Source organism: Sinocyclocheilus rhinocerous, unplaced genomic scaffold (assembly GCF_001515625.1).
Source record: "Sinocyclocheilus rhinocerous isolate Xijiao unplaced genomic scaffold, SAMN03320098_v1.1 scaffold1233, whole genome shotgun sequence".
Classification (NCBI taxonomy): domain Eukaryota; kingdom Metazoa; phylum Chordata; class Actinopteri; order Cypriniformes; family Cyprinidae; genus Sinocyclocheilus; species Sinocyclocheilus rhinocerous.
The window spans coordinates 111,601-127,562 of record NW_015639524.1 but is presented as its reverse complement, the minus strand read 5'-3'; the positions used below and the strand labels follow the sequence as shown (position 1 = coordinate 127,562).

The following is a 15,962-nucleotide window of genomic DNA, read 5'->3' as shown; positions in this document are numbered from 1 at the left end:
CATGATATGGTTTGAGGAGTTCAGTTTTCCTCCCTTTGTTAATTAATGTATACTAGCCTTTAGTTTGCATTACAGCCCAGAATATCACACTTGATAAGAGGGTCCCTAGTGGTGATATGACCAACAATCTTTGGATAAAGGATGACTGTGTTGTGGCTGTTGTAATTGTTACAGCAGATTCTGACCTTTTTTTCTGTCTCGTCTTCTCTCAGGTGCCAGTACTCCGGCCCATGGACCTCATGGTTGAGGCCACACCTCGGAGAGTGTTTTCCAATGCGCACACATACCACATCAACTCCATCTCTGTCAACAGCGACTATGAAACCTTTATGTCCACCGATGACTTGAGGATCAACCTTTGGAACCTGGAGATCACAAACAGAAGTTTCAGTATCCTTTTATGTCATTAAATTTGACAAAAACTTGTTTTTGTAAAAGAAAGTCTACCTTAAGTACTGGGCCCAGCAAAATTTTAAATGACTTGGTTGTAAATCTAAATGGGTTTTTCCCCATTATTTGTGCTACTACTAAACCTACAAGTTGATAAGTTTTCCTTAGCTGCTTTTTCAGACATTGTAGACATTAAGCCAGTGAACATGGAGGAGCTGACGGAGGTGATAACGGCAGCAGAGTTTCACCCTTACCAGTGCAACACCTTTGTCTACAGTAGCAGTAAAGGCTCCATACGGCTGTGTGACATGAGGGCATCAGCGCTCTGTGACAACCACTCAAAATGTAAGTCAGTGCAACCCTAGAACAAAAAAATACACTATAGTCATACACTATAGTTCAAAAGTTAGGGGTCATATTTATCAAAGAATCCTAAAAAAATATTTCCACAAAATACTGAACAGCAATATGTTTTCTTTTACACCAGATCAGCATATTAGAAAGAAATGCAACAGAAAGAATCAAAGGCTGATTGCTTAGAAAAGTAATAGCACAGCATTTCTCACCAAACTGTAGGATTTGAGGTATTTTTCATGTCTCTAGCACAAATAGTGTGGGATGAGTTATTATGCATCGACATTCAATACTTAGGATTAGGGATTTGAACAAAGTCCCAATAGGTAATAGTAATGCTTGCTTTAGCAAACACCACTAATAAAGCTTCTTTAAAGTCATTAACATATTGTAGACCTTTTTAAGTGAGTCCTTACTGCATTCTACCAACCTTTATTGTAACATTACAAATACAAGGGCCAGTACAGCTCCAGAAGCACTGTTGTCTCTAGAGAGCACAGCCACTACATACGCCATGACAGGGATTAGCCTATCTTCCACCTAGGGCGAGGGCGTTGGAGGTGAGGATTATGCTAATTTTTAATATGATTGCGTCTCCTTGAGCTTAACTGGCTAATTTCATTTGGGGATTGGACACAATGCAGACTGATGAACCTGTACTGGTGGTATACAGTGGCATCCCCTTTGGCTGCACATGGCTGAATTGATAACCACAAATTGACACATTTCCATTTCTTAAGTCATAGGCGCTCTGGTCTCCAGTTTAAGGTGGGAGGCTTCCATGTGCATTTGATGATCGGATTGAATGCATTGACATTTAAGCTAGGCATAAAAATCAATGCTCAAGGACAGATAGCTGTGCCTATAGTTTTCACACCGCTGAAAGAATTTGGTCATTTCCTTCGTTTTATCGACGTGCTCACTGGTCCATGTGTTCACATCCTGTTGAATAGATATTTACATACTGCTGCTGGATTTTAAAAGGCCAGATTTGCTGGAGGGGGTGACAACTGTGAGGGCTTCGGGTTTAGCCGCCTTGGTTTGTATCTCCAGCACCACACTGACCTAAATTATACACACGTGTCAATTTTTTCCTTGGTACATGATCTCACAGCAGGCGGATGTGCCAGTCTGCCTCAGGAAAGACCTCCTCAATGTCTTCTCTATTGCATAGTGTGTGCGTGTGTGTTGTTCCTTCCATCCACACTAATAAATCTTCCAGGCATCCCAGAGAATATTCTTAAAAATCAATCTGCGGTGTCAGACGGGGGAGGCTAACCAAACCCAGCAGGGCTCCAAGCAGCAGCGGAGTCTGGGCGGAGGGCCGTAGCCCCTCACATCATTCCCCAGAGGACTCATTAGCCCCCTCTGAATGACACCCAGCAAGACTGCAGGTGGACAGGCTCACAATGTGACATGGCACGCTCCATGACAAACACCTGCAGTCCACCAGTGCCCAAATATCACTGCAAGCATTGATCTGTTTCCTTCCCCTCTGTCCGTGTTTTTTCATCCGCTGTGTAGATGCCTGCTCAGACACATCACAGGATAATCAAACAAAACAGCGAGGGGAGTCAACAAAACAGCGAGGGGATAATCGATAGTAGATGATAAATATCTGTTTCTCTGCTCTGACAGGTGTATTATTTCCCTGGCGAGGCTGGCAGATTTATGACGTGTTGGGCAGCAAACACTGAAAGTGATTCAGAAAAAATTCTTTAGAAAGTTGCTTGTTTTTAAAGCCAACATGAAACGGCTCACACAATCCATTTTACTTTTGTAATGGGATGTAATTCTGAGTGAGATGGGATATTCAAAGAGGACGGGACATGTTTTATCCTAATTTTAAAGTTTCAATATTTGATTTCTCATTACTCTCTTCTAGTTTTCGAGGAGCCAGAAGACCCAAGCAATCGTTCCTTTTTCTCTGAAATCATCTCCTCCATCTCTGACGTAAAGTTTAGCCACAGCGGGCGGTACCTGATGACACGTGACTACCTGACAGTGAAGGTCTGGGATCTCAACATGGAGAGCAAACCACTGGAAACCTATCAGGTACGACTTTGGTTAATTTAATTGCAAATTATCTGCATTTAACAATGTATTGAAGGCTAATGGCTGATTTTTTAAGGGCTCCATTAAATTATATTTGGCTTTTAATCCATGTCTGTTAGCTTCATCTATATGCTGGCGTACTCCTAAAAGACGACTAAGAAAAACACATACACATTTATAAATTTATGATCTTTGTCTTTCAGGAATCAGACAAAAAATATTGCACTACACAAATGTTGCCCAATAAAATGCTCTCTGTAATGAGAACATCCTGAATTATAAACACCACCTACCTCCAATCATGGTTTGCTGATATCTTTGGTTTCTCAAACAGTCATACTTTACTTCAAATCAGGACATCTTCCATCAATGGGCTAGAAAATATGGCAACACAGGAAATGCTCAATAAATGATATGATGGGGTATTTAAAAGTCACATGGTCTAAAAAGAGAGGAATTTTTAGAGACGTCAAAACCAGCGTTTACTAAATTAACAGTCATAATTGTCACTGTTTCATCCACCAGGTCCATGATTACCTAAGAAGTAAGCTCTGCTCGCTGTATGAGAATGATTGCATCTTCGACAAATTTGAATGTGTTTGGAATGGATCAGACAGGTCAGTGTTTTACACATCTGTATTAAATATTTATTTTAATAAACATATTGGTCCAATTGTGAATGATAAATCAATGCACAATTATTTAAAAGTGAAATAATGATCTAATAATGAATATTGTTGATGTTTCGCTTTGTTCTATTTCCAGTGTGATCATGACTGGTTCTTACAACAACTTCTTCCGAATGTTCGACCGTAATACGAAGCGTGACGTGACACTGGAGGCGTCCCGGGAGAACAGCAAGCCTCGGGCGATCCTGAAACCGCGCAAGGTGTGTGTGGGCGGAAAGCGTCGCAAAGATGAAATCAGTGTGGACAGTCTGGACTTTAGCAAGAAAATCCTCCATACTGCCTGGCATCCTTCCGAGAACATCATCGCCGTGGCAGCCACCAATAACCTTTACATATTCCAGGATAAGGTCAACTAGCACAACTGTACCACCTCCCCACGTACCTGAACAGAGAGAGAAAGAGGAACAAAATGCTGCAGCTCAGCAGGATATTGCAAGGTGTCTTTTGTGATGAGAAACAGGAAGTTGCCCATAATGTAGGGAGAAGTATGGACAGATAATGCTGGCCATGTGCAAGGATGCTGCCAGACTTTCAAAAACAAGAAGCATCCTGCCCTGCACAATCATTCTTCCTCTATTAAGTACCTGCATTTCCTCTTCCGTAAACTTGTTTATTTATCATATTTATTCATTACTCTGCTGGAAGGAAATGCCTGACTCTTAAAATCTGGACAAATGGGCATTTTCATCGCAATGATATGATGAATCTTTAATAAGGCCGAAACAAACAGTGAAAAAGACAGGCCTTTGCTCACATCCTGGCATCAGAAACAAAGGGGTGCCTTTACAAAAAAACAATGGATTTTCATTCTCTTTGAAACACAATGCCCCCCAGTTTCCTCTGAAATGTCTGACTGATCCGTAATAGACAAAGAATGTGATCTGCGCTGATTGTAGTGTTGAAACAAACAACCTGCGGATGGAATCACAGTCCCTTGAAACCTGATTATTCCTCTTGAAAGGAGCTCTGAAGTAAAAGTCAATCCCATTGGTCATGTTTTGTCATTTAATGTTGTCCTCTTATTTTGATGTAACCTTTAATAAGCTGTGGTGCCTTCTTTTCGTATGTGGGTACTTGGGCGGCAGACAGGGATGGAGGGTTGGTGGGATTTCGGAAGGGTGGTATTTGGGTTGTGAAGTGTGAATGTTTTTACAAGAAATGTGAAAAATAGCTTTGTGTAAGAAGGGAAAAGAATTGCAGCAACATGGATTTTCAGTACACAGAATTGAAGTACTTGAATTTTGCATTATAGTCTCCACTTTATCTCAGTATGCTCATAACTTTACAGTAAACCATTTTTTTTTTTTTTTTTAATTCTTCAGTGCCATGGCTGGGTGAAAAGTATTATTGCATGCAACATGTCATCTATAATGAGCCAATGAAGAAAATACCTGTTGCGTACCATCAAATGAACCTGTAACAATCAGATGTCATCTTTTCCATTGTTTCCGCTGCATTTGTCTGAGACTGTTAAAACGTCATCGTTCAGTTATGTCACTTTGGCCTGAGGATGACAGGAACACCGGTATCATGATGTAGCCTATACATGATGTGAAGGTTAAATGATATCAGGGAATTTTATTATGTACAAATGAACCAGTAATGTTCTCTTCTGAATAAAAAAAAAACTTCAGTTGTAAACTTCTTAATGAAACAAAGTTTTATAGCTCAGAATGTATCTACATGCAATTATTTGCCATGCAGTCTTTATGCTTAATGGAACTCGTTGAAAATAAAAAGAAAAAAACGAAAAAGAAGTTGACAAAATTGATCTTTCTTGCTCTTCTTTTCACTACACGTAAATTAAACAATGGCGCCCTCGTGTGACAGTTCAAGAGACAGACTGTCTTTATTGCCTTTTCATACAAATTCAAAGAATTATTAAAATGCTGTAATTTCCTCACCCACGTTTTTCCAAACCCATATGATTATCGTTCCTCTGCAGAGCACAAAAGGAGATATTTTTTTATATGATTTTAAGATTTTGAGTCAATTACACAAATTCTTGTTTTAAATTATAATAATTCTCTAAATTCTATCTTCCTATATTTAAATTTCAGTATCATATTTTTGCTTAGCTGTTGGATATAAAGCGGACAAAATAAGACCACGCTAGTATGAATTCACACAAGAGTAAATTCAATTTAAAATTTAATTAAAACAACTCAATAATACAATTAATTGAAGTAAAATAAATATATACATTCACATACGCTCAAAGTGTGACAACATGCCCCATTAATGGGACAACAACAACATAAACCATGTTTTTCCTGGGTGGCAATGTTCAATAATTGTTGTGCCTTGTTCTTAAATAAAGGCTTTTATACCTCACTTTAAATTTAAAACAAATTACTACTATGAGAATAACTCAAGTAAAACTATCCCGTTCTCGCCATTTGGATATGAATATATATGATATAGGCTTATATGGCAAACATTATAAAAGGTGCTAATAACTTATGAAATCTTACCAGAACATTAGATGTGTCAAAGTAGGCTAACATACATTATTTCAGTTCGAGGAAGTGAAGTCTTTGCTACTGAGGTAAAATCTCTCATCAAAATTCATTCACATTCCTACAACTTCATATTTCCATTTGCAATCATTTAGGCCTTTGTCTTCGGCAGGAAATTAAAAAAAAATCCATCATTTCCAGTGACAATAGAAGCAGACCAAGCAGGTGACCGTGATTTCACCAAGTACAACATGTTCCTGGATCAACATCCTCGTTGATCCTGGAACAACATTCCAATTAACCAATCAGAACTGAGGGATAACTTTTCAGGAATTATCTGTTTTAGGCTTACGATCAGGGTTGGGTGCTTCTACACCCTTGTAAACGAGCTATCATTTCACACTTATTTTAGGAATAAATTATGGGTAGGTTTAGGTTTAGGGCTAGGGATTGGGTTTAGTCTATATTTTTGGACAGTAATGTTGATCCAGGATCAACAAAAGATGTTGACACAGGAATATGTCTTACTTGGCAAAATCACGGCGACCATATAAGCAATAAGTTTAACTCAGTGCGTAGCAGTCAGTGCTTGTTATTACCCGAAATCACTTTAATTGGCCTCGGGAGGATCGCGACAGGCGAAATTAAACGCTGTCTGTCAGTCAGCTGGGGACGGCACCTGTCAATCAAAACGTCCGTTATAAAGTCGCTCCGCTTTCGCGCCATCCAGTCAAAAGCGGGAAGAGAGCGCGGGGACTTGTCAGTTCACAAGCGCGCGGAGATTATTCGCGTATAGACGCGGTTTTGAGAATTTCTTTCCGTCTGCACACACTGGCAAATTTATCTCCAATTACCAATCTATTACAGTGGAAATGGATAAATTACCTGCTATGAACATCAGCGCCGGGGACAGTTCAGTAGATACACGCTCATTTCTGGAGAGAAGTGGATATCAGCACCTGGAGCACGGAGAACTGAGGGTTTTGATTCCAGTGGTGATGGGAGTCATCTGCGTCCTGGGTTTCACCGGGAATGTAACGGCTATGGGAGTCCTGATCACCAACGCGCGTAAAAGTAAGCTGTCGTTGATCAACGCGCTCATCCTCAACCTCATGCTAGCTGATGGTTTGGTCCTGGCATTTGCTGTTCCCTTCAAAGCCACTGCTTATTCCCGTGCAAGCTGGACCCTGGGATTGTTTGTCTGTAAGACCTGTGACTGGTTCTTGCACTCCTGTATGGCTGCAAAGAGCTTTACCTTGGCCATAATGGCAAAATCTTGCTACAGGTACGTCAGTAATCCCACCAAGCAGGTGAGCATCCGTTTGAAGACCATCCTGGTGGTCCTGCTCTTTACTTGGCTCTTGGCTTGCGTGGTCCCCATTCCCCAGTGGCTTTTCTCCACCCTCCAAAGAGAAGCAAATGGAATGATTTGTGTTCAGACAGTGCCAGTCGATGCCCACGATTTCATGTCCGTGTATGTCAAGGCGTACCCTCTTCTGGCCTACTGCACACCTTTGAGTTTTGCCCTACTTTATTTCTGGAAAGCGTATAGACGATGCCAGCGCAGGTCCAGCAAGACCCAGAACCTGCGGATGCAGATCCGATCCCGCAAACTCACCCTGATGCTGTTCAGCCTGACAGTGGCCATGGCCACCATGTGGCTCCCGCAATGGGTGTCCTGGGTTTGGATGCGGCACGCGCTAGAGACCGATGGTGCCTTCCCTCCGGTCCTCTTCACTCTCTCCGCCCAGCTCCTCATGTTCTCCATCTCTCTAGTCAACCCTCTCATCATTCTCGCCCTCTCCGAAGAGTTCAGGGAGGGCTACATTGGCTTGTGGCGAAGGCTCACCCTCCGCAAACAACTGCCAAAGCAACACAAGCCAGGACCACACACCCCGACTGCCCCAAAGTCACCCACCCCGAGACCCGAAACATCAGCCCACCTCCCTCCACACCGGCCTGGGCGAACAGAGGAGCAAAAGCCTGAGAAGCAACCAGACCAGAGTGGAGGACAGCAGGAGAGCCCGACCAACAAAGATGGAATAGTACTGCAAGATGTAGAGCAGTTCTGGCAGGAGAGGGAGACTGGCTCCCAGTCACACGAAAATGATCCTGTGCCCTGGGAACATGAGGATCCCAAGGAAGGAAAACTGTAAGAAAGTGAGAATCCCTCTTCTTTTAAATTTTTTCAACACAAAAGAACAAAAAATACATACAACAGATCAGACCTCACCTGAACTTGGCCCCCTTATTGTGACTAATCATAATTGTTATGTTTGTTTGTGCTTAACTCTTAAGATAAAAGTGATAAAACTGGCTTGATATAATTTAGGAGTATATGGAAATGACTGTATTATTTGTATTGTATTATGTAAAAAAAAAATTATGTATTATATATTAAAATGGGCAGCAATATCACTAAAGTGTGGTGATGTCTTGTGCACACAGGTCCACCAAGACAATAAAAATGCCGAAAAGCTGTGGATAGCTCTCTCCTGCCTATGGTATTGTTCAAAATAGATGTTGAAATCTTACTTTTACTGATATCTGCAATGTACCCCTTTTTATTATGAGAGTATTTACACAATAAGATGGAAATGAAAATGTCTACAGAATGAATATGCTATAAAGAAAGTATTTAGGGAATTAATTTGTGTAAAATAAATTTATATATATTACCTACAGAGGAGTTGTGTTCTTTTTGTGGTCTGCTTTGAGCTGTTCTACACTTATTTCACACACCTGCAAAATCCAGCCACAGAAATTTAAAAAAAAATTGCTTTTATTCAACATCAGCTGTACATAAAGCAAGTCCAAAAAAACAATATCTTTTTTTAAGAAACATCTGAACAATTAAATTAAACTGTAAGACCAGTTGACATGGCCAACTGCCAGTGCTCATATGGTCAGTTGTAACACACTGTAAACAAACTAATGAATACATATTTTCCATATATATTCATCTAGAAACATCTTACATGTTAACCCAACAGTCAGTTAAAATTACAAATACACAGAGAGGCTTTCATAATTCTTGAATATCCCTGTGGGTGACTAAAGTCACCAAAAAATGTTCACAAAATTGGGAGGTGCTCCCAATTTCAGCAAATCAGTTTCTTAACAGTTTGGAGCAAAAGACTGGACGTGTGAAACGGAACTGATGTTTGCAATTTGAGACTGTAGCAGGGGGCTGGAGGAAAAAAAAGGGTTGATATGCACCAGGTGGTCATACCTCCCTCTGCAATCACCAATTGAGCATCTAATGTGGCTTTATCCCTCGAATGGACGGATAAAGAGTTTGTGTAAGAACATGAAAACATTGTGGCTCCTTGTGGAGATGACCTAGAAAGGCATCATATAAAAACCCTTCCAGTTGGTCCAAATACTTAGTCTGTGTCTTATGCTTAGCTGAATTGATTGGTCATTATCTCATGATGTTCTCTGTGGCATGAGCTAGGGGCAAGTGGGTATGTACCATTCACTTTAAAAGGTTTGACAAGTAGAACCTTTGAACTGGAGTGATTTACCGTTTCTGCGAGTCTATAATGTGAACGGCGGTAGTGTGTGCCCAAGGAGTGGGAAAAAATATCTGGGAGGTGTGTGTTATCATTTAGTGGAGCGTCGAGCAGGTTCAAAGGCAGTGGGAGGAGGAGGTGGTCCCCTGCGGTCCAGCTCCTCCACATACGCCATGAGGAGTTTGTGCCTCTCTTCTGACATACAGTCCAGTACAAGGAACCTTTTATCCTTTTGCAAGATCTGCTCTATGTCAGACAAGTGCTGCTCTGACTCCTGCATCAACTTACGTGATCTGGAGACACACAAAAAAAGGACATGCAATAAGTCAGAAGAACTATAACCCTTTTTTACACACTTTTTATGTGAGTTATTTCTAGTCATGATTACCATTGATTTGAACAAATCTCTAACCCTCAGTTAAATAAAATAAGACATAACTCTAATCATTTAGCTTGTTGACTTAATACAGTTTTAGCTGATGGGTGGTAAAAACATCCCACACAGTAAAGGATAAACCTGAGCTACAAACAGAATATCAAAGACATGCTCTTTTGGCCTAGCAGCCAGCCACCCAGTAAACCATAGCTTCCTGCAAAAACACTTTCACATCACCTTAACATCAAGAGGAATTACTTTTGGGCAGGCAACTTCATTTACATTTTGACTAACACTTTCTTCAGAAAATGTAAAAATGTAGCTCTATTTATTCATTTATTCAAATGTAGCTCTATTCACAAAATGGCATTATTGCATGAACATCCTATGATAATGTAATTACAATATTTAATAGGCCAATTGTTACAGTTTTTATATTTACCGTTTCTCTTACTACATAATTGCATTTATATAGGGTAAAATTAGAATCTGGAATTTTATAATCACAGATTTGAAGCTTCTCACTTGTAGGTGATGAACTTGGTCTCTTTCAGAAGAGTTCGGAAGTCTGCTTTGGCTGTGATGTACTTGTCTTTGATGTAATCACCAAACTCCCTCTGTCTTTTCTACGGTGAAAAGGTGAAGAGCAGGAACAAAGACTTAGCTTTAATAAAGACATAACTTTTTGACTAGAGGAGTACAACACATACTTGTTTTTTAAAAATTGATCAAGAGGCAAAGACAGGCCTTACTCTGTCACTGCTGGAAAACTTGATGCATCTTGGATCTTCTTTAATGAGTTTCTTCACTTCCTTCCAAGACGTCATCAAATTGATCTGATGTAGACGAAGAATTTGAGTCAGATTAACAGCAGATTAACAGACAACAGAGTTAATGGCATCAGGGCACTATGTACCGAGATAGTCTCGTCCAGAAGTTGGCGAAATTGCTCCTTTTTCTTCTTTGCGAGGACCTCGATGTGCTCGTTAAAAAGCCTCTCTTTCTCATCCCTCTCCAGCAGTGAGGATGACTCCCAGCGGTGATCCTTCCTCAGGATCCGACGCGTCTCCGACCAGTTTGCATCAGGCGTCTTCACCTGTCACATGCAGAAAACAATTTTCAATATCAATTTTTCATTGTTTGATTTAAGATTAAGGTTCAAGACTGAGATATTCAATCTGGCATCATGATATGAAGCCATACTTGAACAATGTCTATTACCATATCAGACAAGAGTGCTTTCAAATTTTGGATGGCCTCCTCCCTCTTGTGCTGTTCTCTCTCACGGTCAATCTCTTTGGTCTGCTCCGAGCGAAATCTCTGCACCATGCGCTCTCTTTCCCTTAGACTGGCCTCTACCCGGGCCTGTTTCTCTAGCTCCTTCTCTTTCTCAGAGTTTGGATTCTGGAGGAGTATCAAGATCAAGGACCAGGAAAAGCGGAGTAGTCTATACATGTTTGTCTTTACATTTGTCTTTTATCCATTCTGTAAAAGTATTTATCATCTAAATATTTTCATGCATTTCTCCATGTTTTTCTCACTTGTTGGCCTGGCATCAAAGCATGGTGTAAAGTGAAGCAGCTGCACTAACCTTGGCAAGACGCTCCACATAGTTTTTAAAGAGTTCCTCTCGAGCTGCAGAGGTTTCCACAGCCTTGTAGCGAGGGTCAGTCTCCATCTTTTCCTTCACTTTGCTCCAGCGCTGCTGACCATCCACATGGTAATCTGACAGGAGCTCAAAAAAGTCTTGCTTGACCTTAAAGAAAACAACAGCAACATAAATTTATAGGGTATTGGTGCTTAATGGTTAAAGTTCAAGAGATAAAAAGTTGGTAGGGTTGCAGTTTCAACCCCCAAAAAAGGCAATCCATGAAGTATCACCAGTGTGCTACTGTCACTAATTAATGTGTAGTTGCTCAAATAAAGAGCTAATTTCTTCAAAATAACTCCAAATGCAAGTCTGCAGACAAAAGTGTATTGATGTAGAGTGATACAGGGGTTGGAAACATGACGTTCACAGCACATATACGTGCAGGGATGCAGGTTCGAATATAGCCTGTGTAGATCTAGGCTCGCAGGTAAAAGGAAGGAGGTTCAAATACCTATAGGATGACACCACTATTGCACCTAAGAGCAAGGAAAGTCAAATGATTATTTACTTATATTGTTGGATTCTGTGACAATGTTTCTTCACTTACATTTACATTTATTCATTTGGCAGACGCTTTTATCCAAAGTGACTTACAGTTGAGGAATACAACAAGCGATTTTTCATAAGATCACAATAAACACGAGAAGTGCCCATAATACAAGGTTTCAGCCTTCATTGAAAATAGTAAAAGCTAGGACAGGAAGGGATAAAGGATAATAATAGAATAGAAAAAAAGTGAAGGCCTAGATTTTTTTTTTTTGCAGGATGCAATTAGATTAACAAATCACTTCTGAACTATACATTTACAGTAGCATATGTCCAAAGTCAGTGGTTAATGAGTCTACTGCTGCCACCGGCCATTGCAACAATTCAAAAATGTCACTAAAACACCTGATCGTTGTTAATACGGTTTGATTATCATGGAATTAGACGGGCATCCTCTGGTGAACCCCACCTGGTGAACACTCCCTTCTAACCTATGGCCCCCCCACACAGGTGACATTTCACTGGCATTAATGTTTGATGGCTGACCTTTAGCTGCCAAAGGCAATCAGCCGAGACGCTCTGCACTTAACCCTAGCCACAGAGACAGCGAGTGTGTGGACCAAACGCCAGGGCAGATTACAGCTCATGAACAACTAACAGACAGTCAGACTCTTGGTCTCAGTCTGCGCGTGTATTCGGCTGTGAACATGCAGTGTACTACATGACAATGAATGTGAAGTATTTTAAAAAGTTACCACAAGATATCCAATGTATAACAATGTCTGGGTAGGGGGTCCTGGTTCTTCTATGTGCACCTATTGAGCACTTGCTTCTATTGTATTAAATGTCAGTTAAATAACAAGCACCACTTCCGAAAGTTTAATAGGACTGACATCTCAGCAGTTCTGTGTAAACTTCATTTCCTCACCTTCTCCCCACGATTCTTTGAGTTCTCTTTCTCCTTCTTTCTGAAGGCCATCATATATTCATTAAAAATGACTTCTCTGTCTTTCATCTTTTCAACGGCCTTAAAGCGTGAATCCTTGGCGTGTTTGGAAGCGAACTCACTGAATGTTGTTCTGTGAAGACAACAAAGTCCTTGTTAGATTATGCATTTAGCATATTACATTCATTGCAATGCAAGGATGGGTTCCTCTCAAAGTCTTTTCTCTCCTCTACCTAAACATCTTATACAGTTTTTTTTCTTTACTCACTGAGGGATTTAAGATATGATTTTTTTTCCCAGAAGTTTTCCAAGTTGCTTTGAAATATCATAGCTTGTGAAAAGAACTACAGAAATAAAAATGACTTCACTTCAATGTGGTGGTAACTGAGACCTTATCAGGTTATCATTGAATTAGGGATGCCAATCAGTTAATCATCAAATATTTAAACTACTGTTAAAAATGTTGCGGTCAGCAAGATTTCTTTTAAAAAACATTATACTGTTATTGCAGACAACAACATTAAATAAACAAAAAGAAACTTAGAGGTTGTTCACACAGTGTTCTTGCTATTTTTTAATTGTTTGTCTAAGTCAGCATGCAGATGGACGGCCATTGAACTGCACATTTTAAAGATGCTGTGCAAAGCCCAACATTTTAAAATAGATTATCGTTTCATAACCTACTTGGCTTATTTCTGATAAACACCTTTAAAATGAAACCAGCACAAAAGTAAGTGAACACCAGTATTAACACTAACAGCACTGATGCATTAGGGTTATCCTGATGGTCCTTACAGACTTAAAGGTCAAAGCGTTTACCTGACACCCAGTTTAGCTTCCTCCATCATTTTCCTGAAGTCATCTTTGACCTGCATGATTTTATTCTTTTTCTCTTTCCTCTCCTCCTCAGCACGCGTCTTCACATACTGATCAAACACCTGCAGAGTGGACAGTGGCGTGAGATGAGTGGGCAAATGTACACTATACTTGGAGGCCGATATCAATCGGTTTTTACTTTGTGGACAATGTAGCAGATAAATAAAGTGTGTGTGTACCTGTTTTCTCTCTTTGGGATTGAGCAGCAGATAACGTGGATCAAATACAATCTTATGAAGCTCCTTCTCCCATGTAGAGAATGCAGAGACCTGATAAAAGATGAGATGGAGAAAAAGAGTCATAGAGCCATTTCAACCCCCCCTTCCTCTTAATTAGGGCCATTATAACGAGAAGAGAGCATTCAGTAGTTGAGCCCCTCTGAGCGTGTCCCTCTCCTGTGGCGCTGGAGTCAGGGTGTGTGAGCCCACTGCTTTTCATCCTCCATCCCACCATCCCTAATGAATGACACACACCGATAGGTGGTCCTCAGCTTCCATCTCTCAGCCTCCAACCCTTTCTTTTCCCACCATGCTAATTGGCGCAATGAGAGAGGTGTAATTAGATGGGGGTGAACGGGCAGCACGTCTACTCGAGTGATGACTGTATATGCTGCTGTATGGCACCTCTCAGGCATGTGGGGGTCCGAGGATGAGAAGGAGGAGAGGGGGAAGGGGTCTTGCCTTGATGATGAGACCCTTTGACTGCAAATGTGCCTTTTATCTTTGCCATTGGACGGCGTGGCAAAGGTCAGATAGCTCTCTACTACAGACTTGAAGGGATATCCATCACATAAGCGACATATGCGTTTATCCATATTTCATAGTAGAAACATCAAATCTGATGCCAAGAGGGGGGAGAGATGTGAAACGCCACTGATCAGTGCTTCTCTGATCACCTGAAAATGTCAGGTGAGTATTTTAATGAGGACCAAAGCTTAAAACAAATGATGGGTTTAACCTTTCAGGCCAGAAAATAAATATATAAACCGCACTGAGCGAATCCCACCCTGCCAAATCTCTCCGACATTTTGTTGTGAAATACTTTGGGCCATAAACAGTTTGATTTGTGTTGACTTATATAGTATAAGTAAGTGCAAGTATATTAGTATAAACTGGATTTAAAACTGGGCCTAACTAACTAGAATACATGAGGAATAAATACAGTGCTGCCTTGTCATCATCATTCCGAGCAGGATACTCAATCACTCACATGGTTCCTAGAGTACTATTGAAAAAAAAAAAAGACTCTCTCTATCTCAAAAGTTTGGGGTCTGTAAGATTTTTTTTTTAATGTCTTTGAACAAAGTCTCTTAAAGGTGCAGTAGGAGATCTTGGAAAATGCTAACTTTTGCCTAATAGCACTGAAAGCGAACGTCCAAAGCCACGCCCCCTGAACGCATATAGGCTCACAGACCAGAATACCAGAGACAACATTCCTACAATAGGCTACATCAGTGGTTCCCAATTCCAGTCCTCGCACTGGATGTGAAGACGTGTGTGTGTGAGTGTGATGTGTGTAAATCCGTGAATGAATGTTCTGAAGTGAAGTAAACTTCAACGGATTTCCGCTGCTCAGAGAGTAGGGAGCAATGAACACTGTGTAGGGATCATATCGATCGGAACACAGTTCATGCACGTAGCTCACTTCTAACGAGCTGGTTATCTGAATCGGGTGTGTTAACTAAGCGAGACATGCAAAATATGCAGAGCTAGGGGGCACGAGGACAGGAATTGGGAACCACTGGGCTACATCATGTGTCATTCACTGGTGAGAAAACTTTAAAAGTACTACAATACCAGGAAGGAAGATCGGTTTGTTGATGTTCGTCTGCCATTGTCGCTCTGTCTGCACAGTGTGCGTGAACGCGCTGATGATACATTGACAGGCAGGTAGGAAAGCCAATTAAAACGCTCGGGACTGAGCGTTTTGATTGGACGAACATTTCTTGGTCCTACGCCTTCCACAGAATAACTCAAGAAACATTTATTATTATTATTATTATTATTATTATTACTGAAAAGTTGCTAAATATTTTAAATATTATTTTGAAGGCATCCTTGCTGAATAAACATATAATTTATTTTTTTTAAATCTTAGACTACAAATGTTTGAAAGGTAGTGAATGTGTATATATATATATATATATATATATATATATATATGTG

General features: G+C 40.5%; 3 protein-coding genes across 7 annotated transcripts in view; 2 read left to right on the top strand and 1 right to left on the bottom strand.

Moving 5' to 3' along the window:
* Positions 1-5,232, top strand: part of LOC107751325 (serine/threonine-protein phosphatase 2A 55 kDa regulatory subunit B beta isoform-like) — a 50,730-nt gene extending 45,498 nt beyond the window's left edge. The window contains exons 5-9 of one of the 2 annotated variants that reach the window (XM_016567002.1): positions 213-390; positions 571-735; positions 2,630-2,799; positions 3,325-3,416; positions 3,565-5,232. In XM_016567002.1, the coding sequence (XP_016422488.1) occupies positions 213-390; positions 571-735; positions 2,630-2,799; positions 3,325-3,416; positions 3,565-3,844 (885 nt within the window). In that variant the 3' untranslated portion in view covers positions 3,845-5,232. The remainder of the gene's footprint in view (positions 1-212; positions 391-570; positions 736-2,629; positions 2,800-3,324; positions 3,417-3,564) is intronic. The other variant, XM_016567003.1, reaches the window with a different exon arrangement.
* A 1,463-nt stretch (positions 5,233-6,695) lies between these two features.
* On the top strand, positions 6,696-8,536 carry LOC107751348 (probable G-protein coupled receptor 151). Of its 2 annotated transcripts, none has more exons than XM_016567044.1 (2): positions 6,696-8,099; positions 8,396-8,536. In XM_016567044.1, exons 1-2 carry the CDS (start codon positions 6,820-6,822, stop codon positions 8,433-8,435), a joined length of 1,320 nt encoding a protein of 439 aa, XP_016422530.1. In that variant the 5' UTR covers positions 6,696-6,819; the 3' UTR covers positions 8,436-8,536. The 2 variants fall into 2 exon arrangements, with proteins under 2 accessions (XP_016422530.1, XP_016422531.1); XM_016567045.1 differs by having other exon boundaries at positions 6,696-8,107; positions 8,396-8,463.
* Positions 8,537-8,714: 178 nt separating this feature from the next.
* Positions 8,715-15,962, bottom strand: part of LOC107751323 (transcription elongation regulator 1-like) — a 14,376-nt gene continuing 7,128 nt past the window's right edge. For 2 of the 3 annotated variants that reach the window (XM_016567000.1, XM_016566999.1), the window contains exons 13-21: positions 13,977-14,066; positions 13,741-13,859; positions 12,904-13,054; positions 11,430-11,594; positions 11,060-11,242; positions 10,755-10,934; positions 10,591-10,674; positions 10,364-10,464; positions 8,715-9,755 (exon numbers count right to left, since the gene is read on the bottom strand). In XM_016567000.1, coding sequence (XP_016422486.1) covers positions 9,554-9,755; positions 10,364-10,464; positions 10,591-10,674; positions 10,755-10,934; positions 11,060-11,242; positions 11,430-11,594; positions 12,904-13,054; positions 13,741-13,859; positions 13,977-14,066 — 1,275 coding nt within the window. In that variant the 3' untranslated portion in view covers positions 8,715-9,553. The remainder of the gene's footprint in view (positions 9,756-10,363; positions 10,465-10,590; positions 10,675-10,754; positions 10,935-11,059; positions 11,243-11,429; positions 11,595-12,903; positions 13,055-13,740; positions 13,860-13,976; positions 14,067-15,962) is intronic. The other variant, XM_016567001.1, reaches the window with a different exon arrangement.

Coding starts and splice junctions, on each gene's coding strand:
- LOC107751348 (XM_016567044.1), top strand. CDS start 6,820: ATGGATAAATTACCTGCTATGAACATCAGCGCCGGGGACAGTTCAGTA. Junction 8,100..8,395: donor GATCCCAAGGAAGGAAAACT/GTAAGAAAGTGA, acceptor TTGTGCACACAG/GTCCACCAAGACAATAAAAA.